Genomic DNA, 17,031 nt, shown 5'->3' with positions numbered 1-17,031 from the left:
GACGTCCACCAGGTGGCGCTGCTGGGCTGAAGTTCCCTGGAACACACTGGAATACACCGAGCCGGGCTGAGTGAAGGTAAGTGCAAGCTCCGCGACATATATTTTTTTTTGCATTCGGCGGTTTTTCCGAATCCGTCGGGTTTTCATTCGGCCACGCCCCCGATTTCTGTCGCGTGCATGCCACCTGGAAATATTCGGGTAACACGTCGGGAAACCGCGAATCGGGCCCTTAGTAAATGACCCCCAGTGAGTTCATATGTGTCTGATTTATGGAGGTCCAACCACTGGGGCCCCCAGAAATAAGAAGAATCGGGGTGTGCATGTGCCCATTTGAATGGTGCTCTACATTCACTTCTATGCTGAATTTTTCCATTATGGCAGTCCAATAGTGAACCTCCTGTGATCAGATGCTTATCCCTTGTCCTGCCGACACTTTAACTATGTGCAGTTTGCCTGTGTATAGTGCAGGATGCGACAGATTCATGCCCCATTTTGCCCCCTTGGAAATTGAGCTGCTCTTTAGGTCCTCCTCTACATATACTCTGAGTGACTGCTGTAGTATTCAACCACAAACCTGCAGAGGGGAGGGTTGCATTGGGTTCAGTGAAGAGTTCAGTGTACAAAAATGTGTTTCAAGTCCAGCTACAATCCTGGAATATACATGCATTTTTCCCACAGTCCTGTTGCTACTAACAACACACAAAAGGTCACATAGATCTCAATGGACATTACCTAACACTGCCTGCAGCTTTATAAGGTCATAGCTGCTACAAATTTGACTATGAATTCAAATTACATCGAAAATGGGTACAAAGCTTTAACATGAAGTATAAAGAAATCCTTATCAATATGTAACTAGCGCCGTGCCTGAACTTTTAACATTACGAGATATCGGTGTCATGTGAGCGCGCTTGCAATAAAAACCCTTATTTAGATACGAATCTTAGCGGCACATAAAGGGGAGGTTTAATAAGGAGAAACGCATTGAAATTCCTCATGAAATGAGATCCTCTGTTGCTGCTCCAGAAATCTGTTTTTCTTTATTAACCTCATACAGATGTCGAGGTATGTCAGAGTACACGAGAGAACATGTCACATTACTCCACACAACATATGAATATGTTTTATTTACATTGTGAGTTATGGAAACTATTGTATATGTGACGATGCTGATATTAGCCAGGTACCGGGAGGACAAATGAATGGGATTGTTGTGTTTACCGGAAGGAGATTCCAGATAAAATACCTCTGCTTGCTGTCATTGTAAACAATCTGACACTGTATAACATAAAAATATGTCCTGGCCATGTGAAGATGAAGTGTTGGGTTCGGTACAGTCAACTTTAATCAACTTTTTATTCGCAACCTTACAGCAGTAACATTAGTTGATATGGATTTGAGTTATGGCTGCCGAAGTAACTTGTGCCTTCTTCATTTTGGGACCAACTCATTGCACAAGGTCTTGCAGATGAAACCCTGTGTGATCCTTTGCTTTTACCAATGGAAGCTTTCGATAAAATGTAGTACTCATCGATGAAGGCCATGGAGAGCACTCAAGATGGGACATTCACTATGTAGAGGTGCTCTGAAGGGGGCGCCCAAAATTGTCCTACATGACATCTTTATGGCCTACTGGGCAACTTACCCTATAACGAGTAACCGTACTTTCAGCTAACTTTTGACGTGTCATAGAGATGTTTTGATTATTGGGGGCGGAGAACAAACCAAACTCTAAAATAAAGGGGCAGTAGAGCGCAGTTTTGTCTATGAGCCCCAGCTTCAAGTAACAAGAAAATACAAAGGGGGATGTATAACTGCAGTGATACCAGTTTTCTGTCTTCAAAATGTCTCACAATATTTAATCTGATTTGGACCAACTTTACTTTTCAACTAACTCAAGAATACTTAGATCTGTTCCTTCATACTAGTGATCATTGGAGGTCTCCAGCCCTGGATCCCCACCAATCAGAAATTTATAAATGTCTCTAAGATTTTTTCTCAAAGGCCATTCTGTATTCTTAGCATTAACTGAATGGGTCATTGATAAAAGTTTGGTTTTGTTTCAGGTGGCCACAGACGAGGACAGTGGGATCCTGCTCTACAAAGGAGACAAGGATCACATAGCAGTAGAGTTGTATCGGGGTCGAGTGCGGGTTAGTTATGACACCGGAAGTTACCCAGCATCTGCCATCTACAGGTAGGTATTCTAGAGTAATAATACAAGTTTCTGATATTATATAAAATCTCTCTGATTGATATGACTTTTTGGCAATATATGTATGTCCAAGGGGTGAATATTATTGTACACTGACTGTACATATGCCTTTTGGGACTATTCGGGACAATTTAAGTGGTAATCTGAATTCCATCCATCATGACGCTATCATGTCAGCCAAAAAGTCTACTTTTTAGAAGATAGCAGGTTCTCATTGAAGAGATTCTGCTATTGGAGACAGAAAATTTTTCATGGGAACTTAACCCCATCCTAACAAGTCCTCCATGAGGAACCATGTCCCCAAGCTGACGACAAATTTGCTAGGTGTAATGTAGGCACATTAGCAAGAAAATGGTTCACCTTAACCTGCTTACAGAAGCCTAGGCATAGAAAGCTAAACTGTTTCAAGCTCTTTATCTCCTTACTACAGAAAGAATTTGCATAGATCTTCAAATTCCCTTATCTGCAACTTCCTTCATCATTGCAAAGAAGAAAGACACCATCATGAAACCCATCCAAACCCTTTTATGTACTGCAATAAGTTTCATGAGAGAATTTGTTCTGACAGGTTCCCTTTTCCAGCTATAGGTCAGCTATAATATAAAACATACATTCCCTATTACGTAATAATAAATCCCCATAAAAACGCAATAAATAATCATATTAAAAATGTGATTAGGTACAGCAAGGTTTGTGCGTCAGGCACCTCATGTAATTTCTTCCTTCATTGCATTGGAAGCGGCTTATTTATTCCCCTAATGTCAATGGAGATTGCACTGCCTCGTCTAGACGCTGCTTAATTGATTGGAGAGTCGTAAAAGTTTCGTGGGAGAAGGGAATCTGGTGGACACGGTACAAGAGCGGGAGAACGTGCAGGTGACATGCCGTCAGCATTAGTACAACCTTCATGAGGGAGTGAAGCTCGTGTGGTGTGACCAGCCTCCTGATACCGAGTCCACCAAATTCTTTTGTTTAGGTGTTTCATAAGCATAAAAACTTGTATTTTGGCCATTGTACAACATAAACACAGCCGTATAAATCATAGCAGGCACGGCGCAGTGGTGTGATGGGCCTCTCTCCACAGAAACAGTGCGATCATTCCAAACATCTGGTACTGGCATGTGTGTAGACCATGCCAATCCCCACTCGCCTATACCGATTCCTTTTTCTTGTCTTTTTTCAAATCTGTTCAAACATAAACCTAATCATAAAATTGATTATGTAACACATAATGATATTGTAGATGACTTCCATATGTTTACCCATCTTTACTGTTGGTTCGTTGCCCGGGCTTTGAGTCCAAGTTTAGGTCAAAGCCCTTTGAAGGTTGTGGAGCGTCCAATTCTTACTGTATTAACTTTTTATAAATTAGAATCAATTGACATAATATACTGGGGCAGATTTACTTACCCAGTCCTGTCGCGATCCCGCGGTGCGTTGTCCGACGAGGATTCAGGTCCAGCGCGATTTACTGAGCTCGTGCGCCCGAGTTCCTGCATCCGTTGCTTCTGCGGCGAGGTCCGCCGGAGTTCACCTTCTTCTTCCCGGTGCTTGCAAGTGCGTGTCTTGCGACACATTTCTAAATGTTAAATCCCACGCGTTGTCCAAATCCGTTGGGTTGTGCGGCGGCCCATCCCCCGATTTCTGTTGCGTGCAAGCCGGGAGCCGATTCACCAAAATCTGATCGCGTGCACCAAAATCCTGGGGCAATTCGGCGCAAAACGCAAATAGTTGGGGAACCCGACGAAAGTGCGTCCGACGGACCCTTAGTAAATGAGCCCCATTGTGCTAGTGAATGTTTACCGGTTATCAACCTACCAGGAGCAAATTCTTATATTGGATATATATGTCTCATCACTGGAGGTCCAATAGTAGAACATCTGAGGAGAACAGTGGGTCCACAGGTCTTCCCAACCGATATAAACCGTGTGGTGGTGAGCTCCACTTACTGTTCTTCTTTGGGACCTTAGGGATGAGTATTTCTGACTGACCTGTACAAGTTAAATAAGTAATGGTTGATCTTTTGCATCCATTCACATGGGAGTACTTGTAGATACTTGCATGTGAATGAAAAAGCGGTGAACATGAGTGACCACCACTCCTTCTTCAATGGAACTGCTCAAACTGGAAAATTCTATAGTCCCTGAATATAAGGAAGGACATGTCCACCTGTGGATCCAGGTCACTTGGAGGTGGTCGTAAATTGCACCGATGACTCAGATAGTCGCAGACTGTTCCTTCTAGTTGTCATACAAACATGGCTCGGAAAAAGAATGTGTGTTTGCATTAGGGATAGGGTAAAGAACTGTTTCCAGATGCTTGTCTACTTTGAGGACAACGTAGGGGCCATTTTGAATTCAGGATCACCCTCTTTGCAGGTGGTTAATGGCTCCAAGGTCCAAGAAAAATGCCAAATGGACCTTCTTTACTGCATATAACATATTTCTGGTGGTTCCAGAAAGTGGTGTGCCATATCATTAAGCCATGTGAGGACCTCATTAAGACTTCCTAGAGCAAATTATTTGATGTGAAATGTTTATTACTCATTGGCCAGAAGTCTTCAGTCACTGATCATTTACACATTATGGTGTGTGCTGTGCTAGGTCCCATAATCCTCTACTTGGCAGCCTCACTCCATAGTCAGCTTCCCATGCAGTAAATCTTCCCATCATTAGGAGAAGAATATGAGGCTCTGATGATTGGAACAAATTGTCTCTCCCTGATCTGGCATATTGTGTGTATAGCAACACCAGCAATGAATTAATTAATAAATCAGGTAAAGACCATAGAGCCGAGGCCATAAAACAGCAGTTTCAGAGGCCATTACACAGCGCGACACTTTAACTCACTGTGTTGTCTTCCAACTCGCAGTAAATAGACTGGAGAGAGAAAAACGCTATTGTTAGCAGAGAGCGGGGAGAACCCGTCTGTATATTCAGCAAGAATCAGAAATTAGATGGGGAATGATAGATACTAATAAATGTATAAGTAATACAATGGGAAGCTACTAGAGAGGGACAAGACTTCTTTATTACTGCATAATGAAAATACTGTTTAAAGGGAATTTGTTGCATTACCATACTGTCCTATCTTCAGACAACATGTTATAGAGCAGGAGGGGCTGAGCAGATCGTACATAGTGCCCTATCTGCAGGCTGCATGTTATAGAGCAGGAGGAGGTGAACAGATTGCACATAGTGCCCTATCTGCATGCAACATGTTATAGAGCAGGAGAAGCTGAGCAGATTGTACATAGTTTCCTTTCTGTAGATGGTATGTTATAAAGCAGGAGGAGCTGAGCAGATTGTACATAGTGTCCTATCTGCAGGCAGCTTGTTATAGAACAGGAGGAAGTGGGCAGATAGGGCACTATGTACAATCTGCAGGCAGCATGTTATAGAGCAGGAGGAGCTGAGCAGATTGTACATAGTGTCCTATCTTCAGACAACATGTTATAGAGCAGGAGGGGCTGAGCAGATCGTACATAGTGCCCTATCTGCAGGCTGCATGTTATAGAGCAGGAGGAGGTGAACAGATTGCACATAGTGCCCTATCTGCATGCAACATGTTATAGAGCAGGAGAAGCTGAGCAGATTGTACATAGTTTCCTTTCTGTAGATGGTATGTTATAAAGCAGGAGGAGCTGAGCAGATTGTACATAGTGTCCTATCTGCAGGCAGCTTGTTATAGAACAGGAGGAAGTGGGCAGATAGGGCACTATGTACAATCTGCAGGCAGCATGTTATAGAGCAGGAGGAGCTGAACATATTGTACATAGTGTCCTATCTGCAGGCAGCATGTTATAGAGCAGGAGGAGCTGAACATATTGTACATAGTGTCCTATCTGCAGGCAGCATGTTATAGAGTAGAAGGAGCTGAACATATTGAACATAGTGTCCTATCTGTAGGCAGTATGTTATAGAGTGAGAGGATCTGAGAAGATTGTGTACAGTGTCCTATCAGCAGACTGCATGTTATAGAGCAGGAGGACTGGAGAAGATTGTACATAGTTTCCTATCCTAATGGTTGCATGTTATAGAGCAGGAGGAACTAAGCAGATTGTACATAGTGGCCTATCTGCAGGCAGCATGTTATAGTGCAGGAGGAGATGAGCAAATTGTACATAGTGTCCTATCTGTAAGCAGGGTCAAGCAGATTCCTATTTAGCTATGCAAGAAATTATTAAGTTTAACTTGTGCTTCCTGTTCATCTTCATGCTCTATAACATGCTGTCAGGAGCTTCAAGTTATGTTTCTGATTTGCTACCACCATTATAGGCGCCAATACGCTGCACTACATATCACTAGGGGCAGTACCAGCTGTGATTCTTATTAAAGCATCTCCGTGTTCTTCTCTTCACAGTGTGGAAACTATAAATGATGGAAACTTTCACATAGTGGAACTTGTAAGCCTGGATCAAACGCTGTCACTAATAGTGGATGGAGGAAACCCCAAGACCATTACTAATTTGTCCAAACAATCTTCACTGGGCTTTGACTCTCCGCTTTACGTAGGAGGTAAAGGATATTGGTTTGTCATGTCACTGATAATAGGAACATGTATTAAGGACCTGTCACTGTGATTTATAGGTTCTCTGACCCCGGGATCACACATGAGACCCTTGCTGAAGTGTATTGCTGGGGGAGTGTTATGGACTCTTCAGTTTTCATTTCACTTTCGCCATATAGTATATAAAAGCAAAGAGCAAAGATGGCCGCCATGCTATATGTGCAGTTATCCGCAGCATGCACAATGAAGGGGATTCAGCCTACAGCGAATGGGCTACCCTAATGAAATGTCCGGTGTGGGTACTAGCAGAGGTGGATAAAGACAACCATAGGCCCTGTGATGTATAAAAATTGTGAGCCCACCATAAGACATGTTAACTTTTTTTTAATGGTTTGAAAAACTGTACCTACAGTGCGAGTACCAGGATTTTAGGATTGGGGGACCTCTAACTTGATACTTTATTATAATCCATTACTTGTTCCTGGAGTGAAGATCTTTAACAATTCTTTAAAAAGATCGATGAATGATACCTACAGCAAAATCATCCATGATCTGGTGCCGATCCACTGACCTGAACTAGAAACATATTGGATTGACAGAAAACCTGTAACAGCACTCCAATAATAGATGCAGCGGAAGGGTGTCTACCCCAGATAGACCATTAGGAAATCCAGGCACACTTGAAATGATTTATGCAAAAATTTTATTGTTTATGCGGCACAATAAAATTTTGGTGCAATGTTTCGACAATATCTTGCATTTGTCGAGCACAAACGTCTCCACGCAAGGAGGAAAGGAGATGGTGGATGTCAGAGTAATTGTGGGAAGTAACCGCTAATTAGGACGATCTATTTCGTCCTGCATTTTTAAGCAGTTAAGGGCTTGAACAAGAATTTTTATTGATGGTTTATGCCCCAGATAAGTCATCAATATCTGATTATTGGGGGAGGACCCTGGCATCATAAGAGTATAAATGTTTAAAATTAGAATCCATGCACCATGTCAAGGATACATATTCCAATAGTTGACTTGCTAGTGTGTGGTGCCTCTTTAATACCATGCCTTCTGACTACGCAGGTATGCCAATGAAGAACAATGTTGCCGTACTACGCCAGTCACCGGGACAGAATGGAACCAACTTCCAAGGCTGCATAAAGAACTTGTACATAAACAATGAACTGCAAGACTTGAAGATGTTCAATCTACAAACCGGAATAGTCCCCGGATGTGAGCCCTGCCACAAGAAAGTCTGTGTACATGGAACATGTAAGGCTACCAGTCAGTCCGGCTTCAGCTGCGAGTGTGAAGGAGGCTGGACGGGGGCGCTGTGTGATCAGCAGTCCAACGACCCTTGTTTGGGACACAAGTAAGTGCATGATTTACTGATATATTGTTAAAGTCAAGTTACTTTATAGTATATTTACTTGCAATATGCTGGAGGAAATTTTTTATTTTTATACTTTATATTTTCAAAAACTAGTTCTGCTATGATCACAGAAATTGGCATTTGAGACCACCTACTAGATATGTCCTGTCTGACCTGGTATACGGCCAGGAATTGCGCCTATTTTCTCCCTTATTCCACCTACTTCATAAGTTGCCATTGAAGTGCTTAAAGGGGGTTTGGCTTGGTACGGATTGTTTCTGTGCAGCCCAATTCTATGGCAGGTCGGAGCCTCCTGAGAGTGGGTGACAGGGATTGCATCATACGCTGGTACTGCCAGGACATGCCCAAGACTGGTCTGTGGAACACCTGGCCATGGACCACAGCCAAAAAACTTTAAAAATTTACAAATACTTACCGCTCCCAGTCTAGCAGTCTTCTTTTCTATGCTCTCCATGGCCAAAAGACTGCATTATAAAATGGGGGCAGTGGGAAAGGGTGTATTGTAAGAGGGGCATTATAAGAAGGGGCTGGGGGAAAGGGGGCATAATAAAAAGTGGGCTGTGGGAAAGGGAGAATTATAAGAAGGAGGTTGCAGAAAAGGGGGCATTAAAAGAAAGGGTCTGTGGGAAGGAGGCATTATAAAAGGGGGGCTGTTGTAAAGGGGGCATTATAAAAAGAGGCTGTGGGATAAAGGGCATAATAAAAAGTGAGCTGCGGGAAAGGGAGCATTTTAAAAAGGGGGCTGCAGGAAAAGGGGCATTTTAAGATGGGGGTTGCGGTAAAGGGCAAATTAAAGAAGTTTTGGCTAGTAACAGGGTCACTGTTACTGTGGACACACAATTTTTTTCCCCAGGGATAATAGGGGAGGGCACCAAAGTTTTTTAGTGCAGGCAGTCCCTGGTTGAGGATTCGAGGGGCAACTGCTGCAACATCAGTTTGGACCTTAACCAAATCTTTAGAAAAATCCGGTGAAGCTTCACGGAATTGAATATTGGATGATTTGCTCATCTCTAATCTGTACCTCTGTAACCGGGCCAGACATCACAATACTCCTGCATCATTCCCGTGTTTTCAGGACATCATCATAATTTGCTTTTAAGCGGCAGCCAGACAGATCTCTGTCTAGAACAGATTTGCTTTTATCTTTTTTTAAGAAAATTCTCTGTTTTCTAAGTTTTTGGCATAAAGTTTCTTATCAAACGACTTTTTCCGCCTGTATTTTCTCTTTACCTCAGCCTTTGCCTCCCAGCATCGATGTCATTTTTGTATTGAATTTATGCCGCTCTGACAGCTCGCAGCTGAAAGATGTTCGCAGTACCTTGCACATATGCTGCTCTTGGCAGAATTACAGCGGAGACTTGGAGACAATTTATTTGTTTATTATAATTGTGGAGAAGGGTGTGAAATTCTCTATAACATTTTTAAAGAGGGAGGATTGTGGTAGTGGCGACTAGTAGTTGGAGATGGTTTCCAGATGTAGGAATGATGTGTTAAAGGGGCAATCAGTCTATGTTGTTGTGCCAGTGCGTTTTATGACCCTTATCTTTACTGCTAAATTACCGCTGAGATTGTCATATAATATCCTTATACCATATTATGTGTGATTTCGAATAAGGCTACAGTGAAAATATAATGTTTTTACACTGGGGCAGATTTACTTACCCGGTCCTGTCGCGATCCAGTGGCGCCTTCTCTGTGGAGGATTCAGGTCTTCCGGCGATTCACTACGGTAGTGCGCCCGATGTCCACCAGGTGTCGCTGCTGCGCTGAATTCCGTCGGAGTTCACTGAAGTTCACCGTCCTATGCTATATATTCGGGTAACCCGTCGGAAAAACGCAATTCGGGCCCTTAGTAAATGACCCCCACTGTCTTCTTGCATTAACTTACATGTATGAACTCCCAAACAAAACAGCTACTCCTCCTGATGCCCTCTAAGCATGCATATGTTTTTAATGGGTTAAAAAGACTAATTCGCTGACAGACAACCTTATCTCCTGGAGCAATGGTGGCGAACTTATGGCACTGGTAGAAGATGTGGGCACTCAGGCCATCACACCCCAGCGTAGAGTTTGCCAGACAGGACTCAAGGCCTCCTTCCGCTGTCTGAGGCAGCCCAGTATGTGCCATGTTCAGCAGTATTTTACAACCTTGGCTGTCTTTGACTACCAGAGGGGCGAGAAGGTGCTACATTTTTCATTGGAACTCCTCTACTGGATTATTCCTGTTCATAGGACCCCAGAAAGTTACAATGATATACAAGTGTTCCGCTTTCTTTCTACTGTATTGGTGTCTTCAGGTCACTAATACGATTCAAAGGGAACCTATCATCTCCAATTCACCTAATAAACCACCACCAGAATATCGTCAAGCTGCGTAACACCTGCTAGTTATTGTTTCTTTCATGACTCTTTGTGGAAGCATTATCCAGAAAATCAACTTTGAAGTGAGCTGTAAATTGGTTGTATAAAATCAAGGAGGAGGAGAGCCAAGGTGAGGAGCTCTGAACGCCTCCTCCTCTGTGATTGAAATGATGCTTCTGACTTCAGGAAATCTGGTTAGTGATGTCTCTTAATGCAGGACCATTGATTACAGTGACTTTTGGGGGAAAAGAGAGCTTGACTATAGTGTTAAAATCTCCACCTCCTTGACTTTGTACAACCAATTTATTCACACTCACTTCAAAGTAGATTTTCTCGATGATTTCACAATACTGGGTCATGAAAGAATTATGATCTGGAAGGTGATCGGCTGCTTGACAACATAATGGTAATGGTTTATTAGGTTAATTTCTGATGACAGGTTCCCTTTAAAACTGTGTGTACTGCTAAAATTGCCAGTCCTGTACAGTGATCAAATTCAAAATGTCTGATCATTCTTCCTCCCAACATCATCTGTCAATGTAAATTTAGAAGCCCACCCAATAAACATACAATATGGTTATCAGCTGGTCCCTTGAATCTAAATCAACTAGTAACATAGTAACCTTGATACCAGGAAGTTTTCTGTTTCATTCAAATCCAGAGCTGCAATCTGAATTCTGCTGGATTCCAATTAACTCGTGAGCAGTGCATTGTGGGAGTACATCTAACAACATTAGCTTGGATATAAGAAGTCAGGTTAAATAAGTAAAAAGCAGTCGATAATTTCTCTAAAGTCATTTAATAGGAATTAGGAAGCCGCTTTGGATGTGAACGAAGAAGAGAACGTGATGGCTGTGTCAATCAATACTAAATGATATAAGCGACTGCGGAATCTTATGTATTCTCTTCTATTTTTCAGGTGTGTACATGGCACGTGTCTGCCCATCAATGCATTTTCCTATAGCTGTAAGTGTTCCTCCGGCTATGGGGGAGTCCTGTGTGATGAAGGCGAAGAGCAGATTAACCCTTGCCAGTCACTTAAGTGTAAGCACGGGAAGTGCAGGATTTCAGGTCTGGACAAGGCCTATTGCGAGTGCAGCAATGGTTATACCGGAGACAGCTGTGATAAAGGTAAATCATCACAATTTTCATTTTTCTTTTCGGTTTGTTATTCTTTTGCTATATTTATATTTTTAAGAAAACCTGATCAGAGGAAGGAGTGAAGGTCTACACTAACAAGCTCATCCCTGTCTATCAGTCTTTCAACTAAATACTTTTGTCTTGTTTTTTCTGTTTTTGTTACTATATAGCTGTATATGTGTTTTTCTGTTAAAACACAGAATACGATCATTTATTTAGTATAGTATAGTATCATCTAGTTAGGCTCTGTTTCCTTTTGTGTTGAAGTTCACTAAAGACCAGATCATAGTATTATGTTTCGTATTATTATTATTATTATTATTATACATTAAAAAAAATACTCAAAACATTTAAAGACTATGTACAATAAAAGAATAAATTATAATACAATTTTGTATTATTTAATATAAGGGATTATTTTATCCCTTTTTACTTTATATAATGAGATGAAAATTACAGATTTTCTTGTATTATCACATTACTTTGTCTTAAAAGCATCTCCTAAATAAATACAAGTGTCCAATAGTAACTGTTGTGTTATGTTACATACAGTTGTCAGAGCTACGGCAAATGTGTCACATGCTTTCTTTATGCTGTGGATGGGCTTGTATGAGAAAACAAAAGCATGAAATTTTTTTTTTTTCAGAAACTTAAAGGGGTTGTCCAGTGATAGCATGTTAGGCCCTATCCCCTGATACTGATCGGTGGGGGTCTCAGTGAGACAGTGCCCCACACTCGTCTATCTCCATCAGCTCCATAGACAAGAGCCATAGAGATGTGGCTGCTCTGGTTAACTTGGGTGCTATGGGGGTACAACGGACCCCCATTCTCGTGATCCATGGGGGTCAAATCACTGAGACCCCCACCGATCAGCAAAGTAGGGCCTTTCCTGTAGATAGCGTCTAACTTGCCATCGCCAGACAACCCCTTTAACCAATGTCATCCAATGGACTATGTCTGATATTGCAGATTACCAATGCAGATTGGTTCCAATACCAGTGCCAGCCCACGGAATAGAGGGCAGCCATGTTTTCGTAGTCTCACGCAGCCCTTCTACTGTGTGTGTACCTTTCTGTATAGTTGCGTTTCTTCTGTATGTTGTGTGATAATAACTCCACACTTTGTCTTATCTCAAACTTTGTTCTTCACCCTTCAGCCTTCACTGATTTATCACAGAGAATTCCACAGGTGAGACGGCCAAAACACAAGGGATCATTTCTTTTCCTCTCTCCTCCCGCCTTTCATTGTGGTGTCTCCTTCCTCCATACATCAATGTCTTCCCCTTTTCTTATTCCTCAGCTGGCATTTATTTATTTTGTTTCCAGCATCAATGTGACTGGGAGAATGGGGAACAGGGCCAAGGAAGTGATTAACAGATGGCTCATTTTTTAGCTGGTTTATACTTTGGTAATTTATGAAGCTAGTGGAATGCAACTTGTATTAAGCAACAGATTGAATAATATTGAGCTGGAGGTCTAATAAATTAAATTGCATGCTCTCCGAAACCGTTCCCTCATGTAAACAGAACCAGCTGTTCAGGCAAAGAACAGTAAATGTGTAGTTTTGCATTAAAGGGCTAAGATTTAAGCCACCAATTTTGTTGTCACTGTAATAATGTTGTATTTATTGCTTATGGACTGAGAGAATAATTCAAAAAGTTATGGAGATTGAAATGAATCTGAGCACGATATCCAACAGTTAAATATTGGGATGATCTTTCCATCATTTTCCAAGATGAGCGCCTCTATTTGTTGGCAAGTAGATTTGGTACGAATCCGCCATTTTTCAGGCAACTAATCAAATCAGAATGGTTTTTGACTCTCTTCGGTTGACTAGCTACCTACTGTCATTCATGCTAGAACTTAGGGAGGGGCAAGGGAAAAAATGGTAAAATATTAATAGAACAATATCAAATATTTTCATTAAAAATTCTGTTTTAGAGAACTAGAGGGGGTTGTATAACAATTTGCAGGACAACTGGGGCAACATAGATTCTGGCCTAAGCTGAATCTTTTAAAAAATTTGGCTAAGCTTCCACAAAGAAAGTTTTGGATAATTTGCTTATCTTTAATTGTTGCAATCTCTGTAGATAACCATGATATGACATTGTTTACAGGCAGTCCCCAGGATGTGTACTAGATATACTAGATATGATCTTTAGGATTGTACTTAAGTTGCATTTGTATGTAAGTCAGTGCAGATATATATTATATTTGTATCTCTAGACAAAAAATATTTTTGTCCTAGTGACAATTGGATTTTCAAAATTTTGTGCCATCCTAGGAACACTGATTATTAAAAAACCTTCACCTTATGGCTGATCTTGCAGCCTGGGACTAAAGTAAAGCATCCAGTGTCACAGTGTCAAATAGACTGATGGAAGGGACTGATGGTATTTGGAATATTACAGATGGGGGTTGGGTAATATATGATTAAAGTGATGCATATGAATTTGGAAATCATTACTTGTTGGGGATTGGGATAATTTTACATTTTTGGAGCTGGGTTTGGAACAATTTTTATCAGTCGACAAACTGCTCAAATACAAGCAATCATAATTTTTTAAATTATTTTACTAGATTTTAGCACAAACTACTTTAGGAATAGTAACATCGGACAATAAACTGGAAAGGTACTCTTAGAGGAGCATTTACCACCACATTAACAGGTTTCTTATACAGGTAGTCCCTGGGTTATGCACAGGATAGTATGTTCCCAAGTTTAATTTGTATGCAAGTCAGAACAGTTATATTAGGCAAGTGTAACTCCAGACAAAAATATTCCCAGGTCCCTGCAACAACTGAATTTGAAAAAAATTTAGTTGACAAGGGAACAAAGATTAACAATATAGCTTCATTGCCGACATCTTACAACCTATCATTGCAGTCCGGTGCTAAAGTTCAATAAAATACTAGTATCCAGAGAGGTCACAGTGGGCAAAGAGGTCTGTCTGTAACTAGGGGTCATCTGTTAGTCGGGTGTTCTTAAGTCAACAACTACCTGTAATACATTTTGATCAAATGAGCCAAAAAAACAGTCTCAACTGCGAAAAAAAAGTCTCAAAAAGTAATACAAGAAAACCAGAAAACTTTTTAATTTCACAAATGTATCACAAAATTGCAATTCCATGTTCTTACTAGTTTCTATTTAATTTACAGAAGTCTCTTGCCGAGGGGAACGGATCAGAGATTATTACCAAAAGCAGCAAGGTTACGCAGCTTGCCAGACGACCGAGAAGGTATCGCGACTAGAATGCCGAGGTGGATGCGCAAACGGTCAGTGCTGCAGACCCCTGAGAAGTAAGCGGCGGAAATACATTTTCGAGTGCACCGATGGCACCTCATTTGTGGACGAAATTGAGAAAGTCATAAAATGTGGCTGTACAAAGTGCCCCTCCTAAATATGTAACCTCCAGAAGCCCTTTTGAAAACATTGTATACCTTTTATGGCCGTGTTGGACTAATTCAAAACTTGATAGTGGAAAATATTTGAATTATATTGTAAAATACAGAAACAGACGTATTTTTATTAAGAAAAAAAAAAAGAAAAAGACATTTTCCTCACTGGCAATTCAAAAAAAGTTCTTAAAGCAAGACTTTTTCGCAAAGAAGAGATATCAGAAGAACAATGATTCTATGTCTACCAAGATGTCTCTTTATGGAAAGGAACTACGAATACTGTGGTTGAAGTGGTTTGCTCATTTAAAGATGCTGGAAAAATCAGTGTGTAAAAAAATCAATAATCCCGGATAAGGAGACTTAAAAATTGGTCAACATATCAGCATTGATGAGCTGTGCCAAATGGTGACCCACAAATTTAATAAAAGACAAGCTGTGAATGATAAGGGATCGAGTTGATTTTTGCATTGAGTTGACCTTACCTGATCAGCTACAGCGTGTTAAAGAACTCTTTGCATTCCAAGTCAACAGGAGAGGAACAGTAATGGGGACGGACATTAGCCCAGAGTAGACTTCAGGTTCTAAAAAAATGTTATTGTCATGGGATAGCACAAGAAGCTTAAAGAAGTCTTCACCTAGCCATTTTCCAGTATTATCTTTTTTTATGTAATGTAAAAAATTAACTGGGCCATTAGTAAAGAGAAGTCTGGTAGTTTTTTAATTAGGAATAATTTTACAAAAAAAAAAAGTTTATAAAAAAAAAGTATTCGGAATATGAATAAACATATTTATTGTATCAGAGTACATCATTCTTAACAATTTTAGGTTATCCCTTTTTCAATGCTTTAATATATATTAATTTATATTTGTCCTGATATTTTTCTATTTTGGTAAACACAAAATGACTCAAAGTCAGGAATTTTTTTTTTCCCTCTTCTAGAAGTAACATAGCAAATTTGTGTCTGATGGATTTGTTTTGTCTGATATGTGTTCGCTAATGTGGTTGTGTAACCAGCAATGTCCTCAAAGTTTGGAGACAATGCCGGGAAATGTACATTTAGAGTGTCTTCACATTAGATCGAAAATTATAGAGAAGTATTTTTTTTCCCTACATATAATATAAATATAATGTATATTTACGTAAAACTAAAATTGTGATCTAGGCATACAAATGTCTATAGCTTTAGTCAACCCTTTCTACCCCTCCTCCCATGAAGTTATATCTGTCTTGTGGAGCAGTTTATACTGTTCTCAATTGTGATTTTTTTATTTCCCCGTAATAAGACTACCATAGTATTATGTGGTCCCCATGTTAATATGCTGCTGCTAAACTACAGTATATGATTGTTAATGGTTGGTAGTGGGCTGTGCTCTTCTTTCCTTAAATAAAGAAAACAACAGGCACTCTGTACAAAAACATTTGTTAAGTTCAGCTTTTTTTAAAAATTTGTATTTACAAAAAAAAAATTAGGTGTACATGTGTAATACAGCGTGTCTTGTCTTACTTGGACTGATATCAGTAATACAACTGATGTTTGTAAATTAAACAGATATTACTTCCATAACTTCTGACTCGTCTCTGTAGAGCTTTGGAGAGAACCATGTATGCAACATAAATATATTAGTCAAGTCAACTGGAGAGGAACAGTAATGGGGCTAACATAACCCCCAAATGTTCAAAAAAAAATTTTTTCAGGTTCTTTAAATGTTAATGTCATGTAAAACATAAGAATCTTTACGTACAATATGCTAAATAGCATAACTCTTCTCATTGCAACTGTGTCACAATGTTTTCTTTTTTTTTAATTTTTCCACCCTTTCAATGGATATAGCCTCCAAAAAATTGAATATGTGAAATAACTCGTACTTACCATGGGGGCTGTAAGCTATTACTTTCAAAGAACAAAAAGAGACACACCCTCAGTAAAATAAATAACTTTAACCACCCCCTTGGCTAGTATGAGCTAATTCCATGTCTATCTATATATATATATATATATATATATATATATATATATATA

General features: G+C 40.2%; 1 protein-coding gene across 8 annotated transcripts in view; it reads left to right on the top strand.

The window, feature by feature from the left end:
- SLIT2 (slit guidance ligand 2) overlaps positions 1-16,575 on the top strand; it is a 213,507-nt gene extending 196,932 nt beyond the window's left edge. For 7 of the 8 annotated variants that reach the window (XM_072126021.1, XM_072126022.1, XM_072126026.1 and 4 more), the window contains 5 exons: positions 2,067-2,197; positions 6,578-6,732; positions 7,802-8,090; positions 11,392-11,603; positions 14,771-16,575. In XM_072126021.1, the coding sequence (XP_071982122.1) occupies positions 2,067-2,197; positions 6,578-6,732; positions 7,802-8,090; positions 11,392-11,603; positions 14,771-15,012 (1,029 nt within the window). In that variant the 3' untranslated portion in view covers positions 15,013-16,575. Of the gene's footprint in view, positions 1-2,066; positions 2,198-6,577; positions 6,733-7,801; positions 8,091-11,391; positions 11,604-12,768; positions 12,801-14,770 lie in introns of all 8 variants that reach the window. The other variant, XM_072126028.1, reaches the window with a different exon arrangement.
- Positions 16,576-17,031: the final 456 nt, after the last annotated feature.

This window comes from Engystomops pustulosus, chromosome 1 (genome assembly GCF_040894005.1).
Source record: "Engystomops pustulosus chromosome 1, aEngPut4.maternal, whole genome shotgun sequence".
NCBI lineage: Eukaryota > Metazoa > Chordata > Amphibia > Anura > Leptodactylidae > Engystomops > Engystomops pustulosus.
Note: the sequence above shows the minus strand (reverse complement) of the source record. Positions and strands in the feature narration are given on the sequence as shown.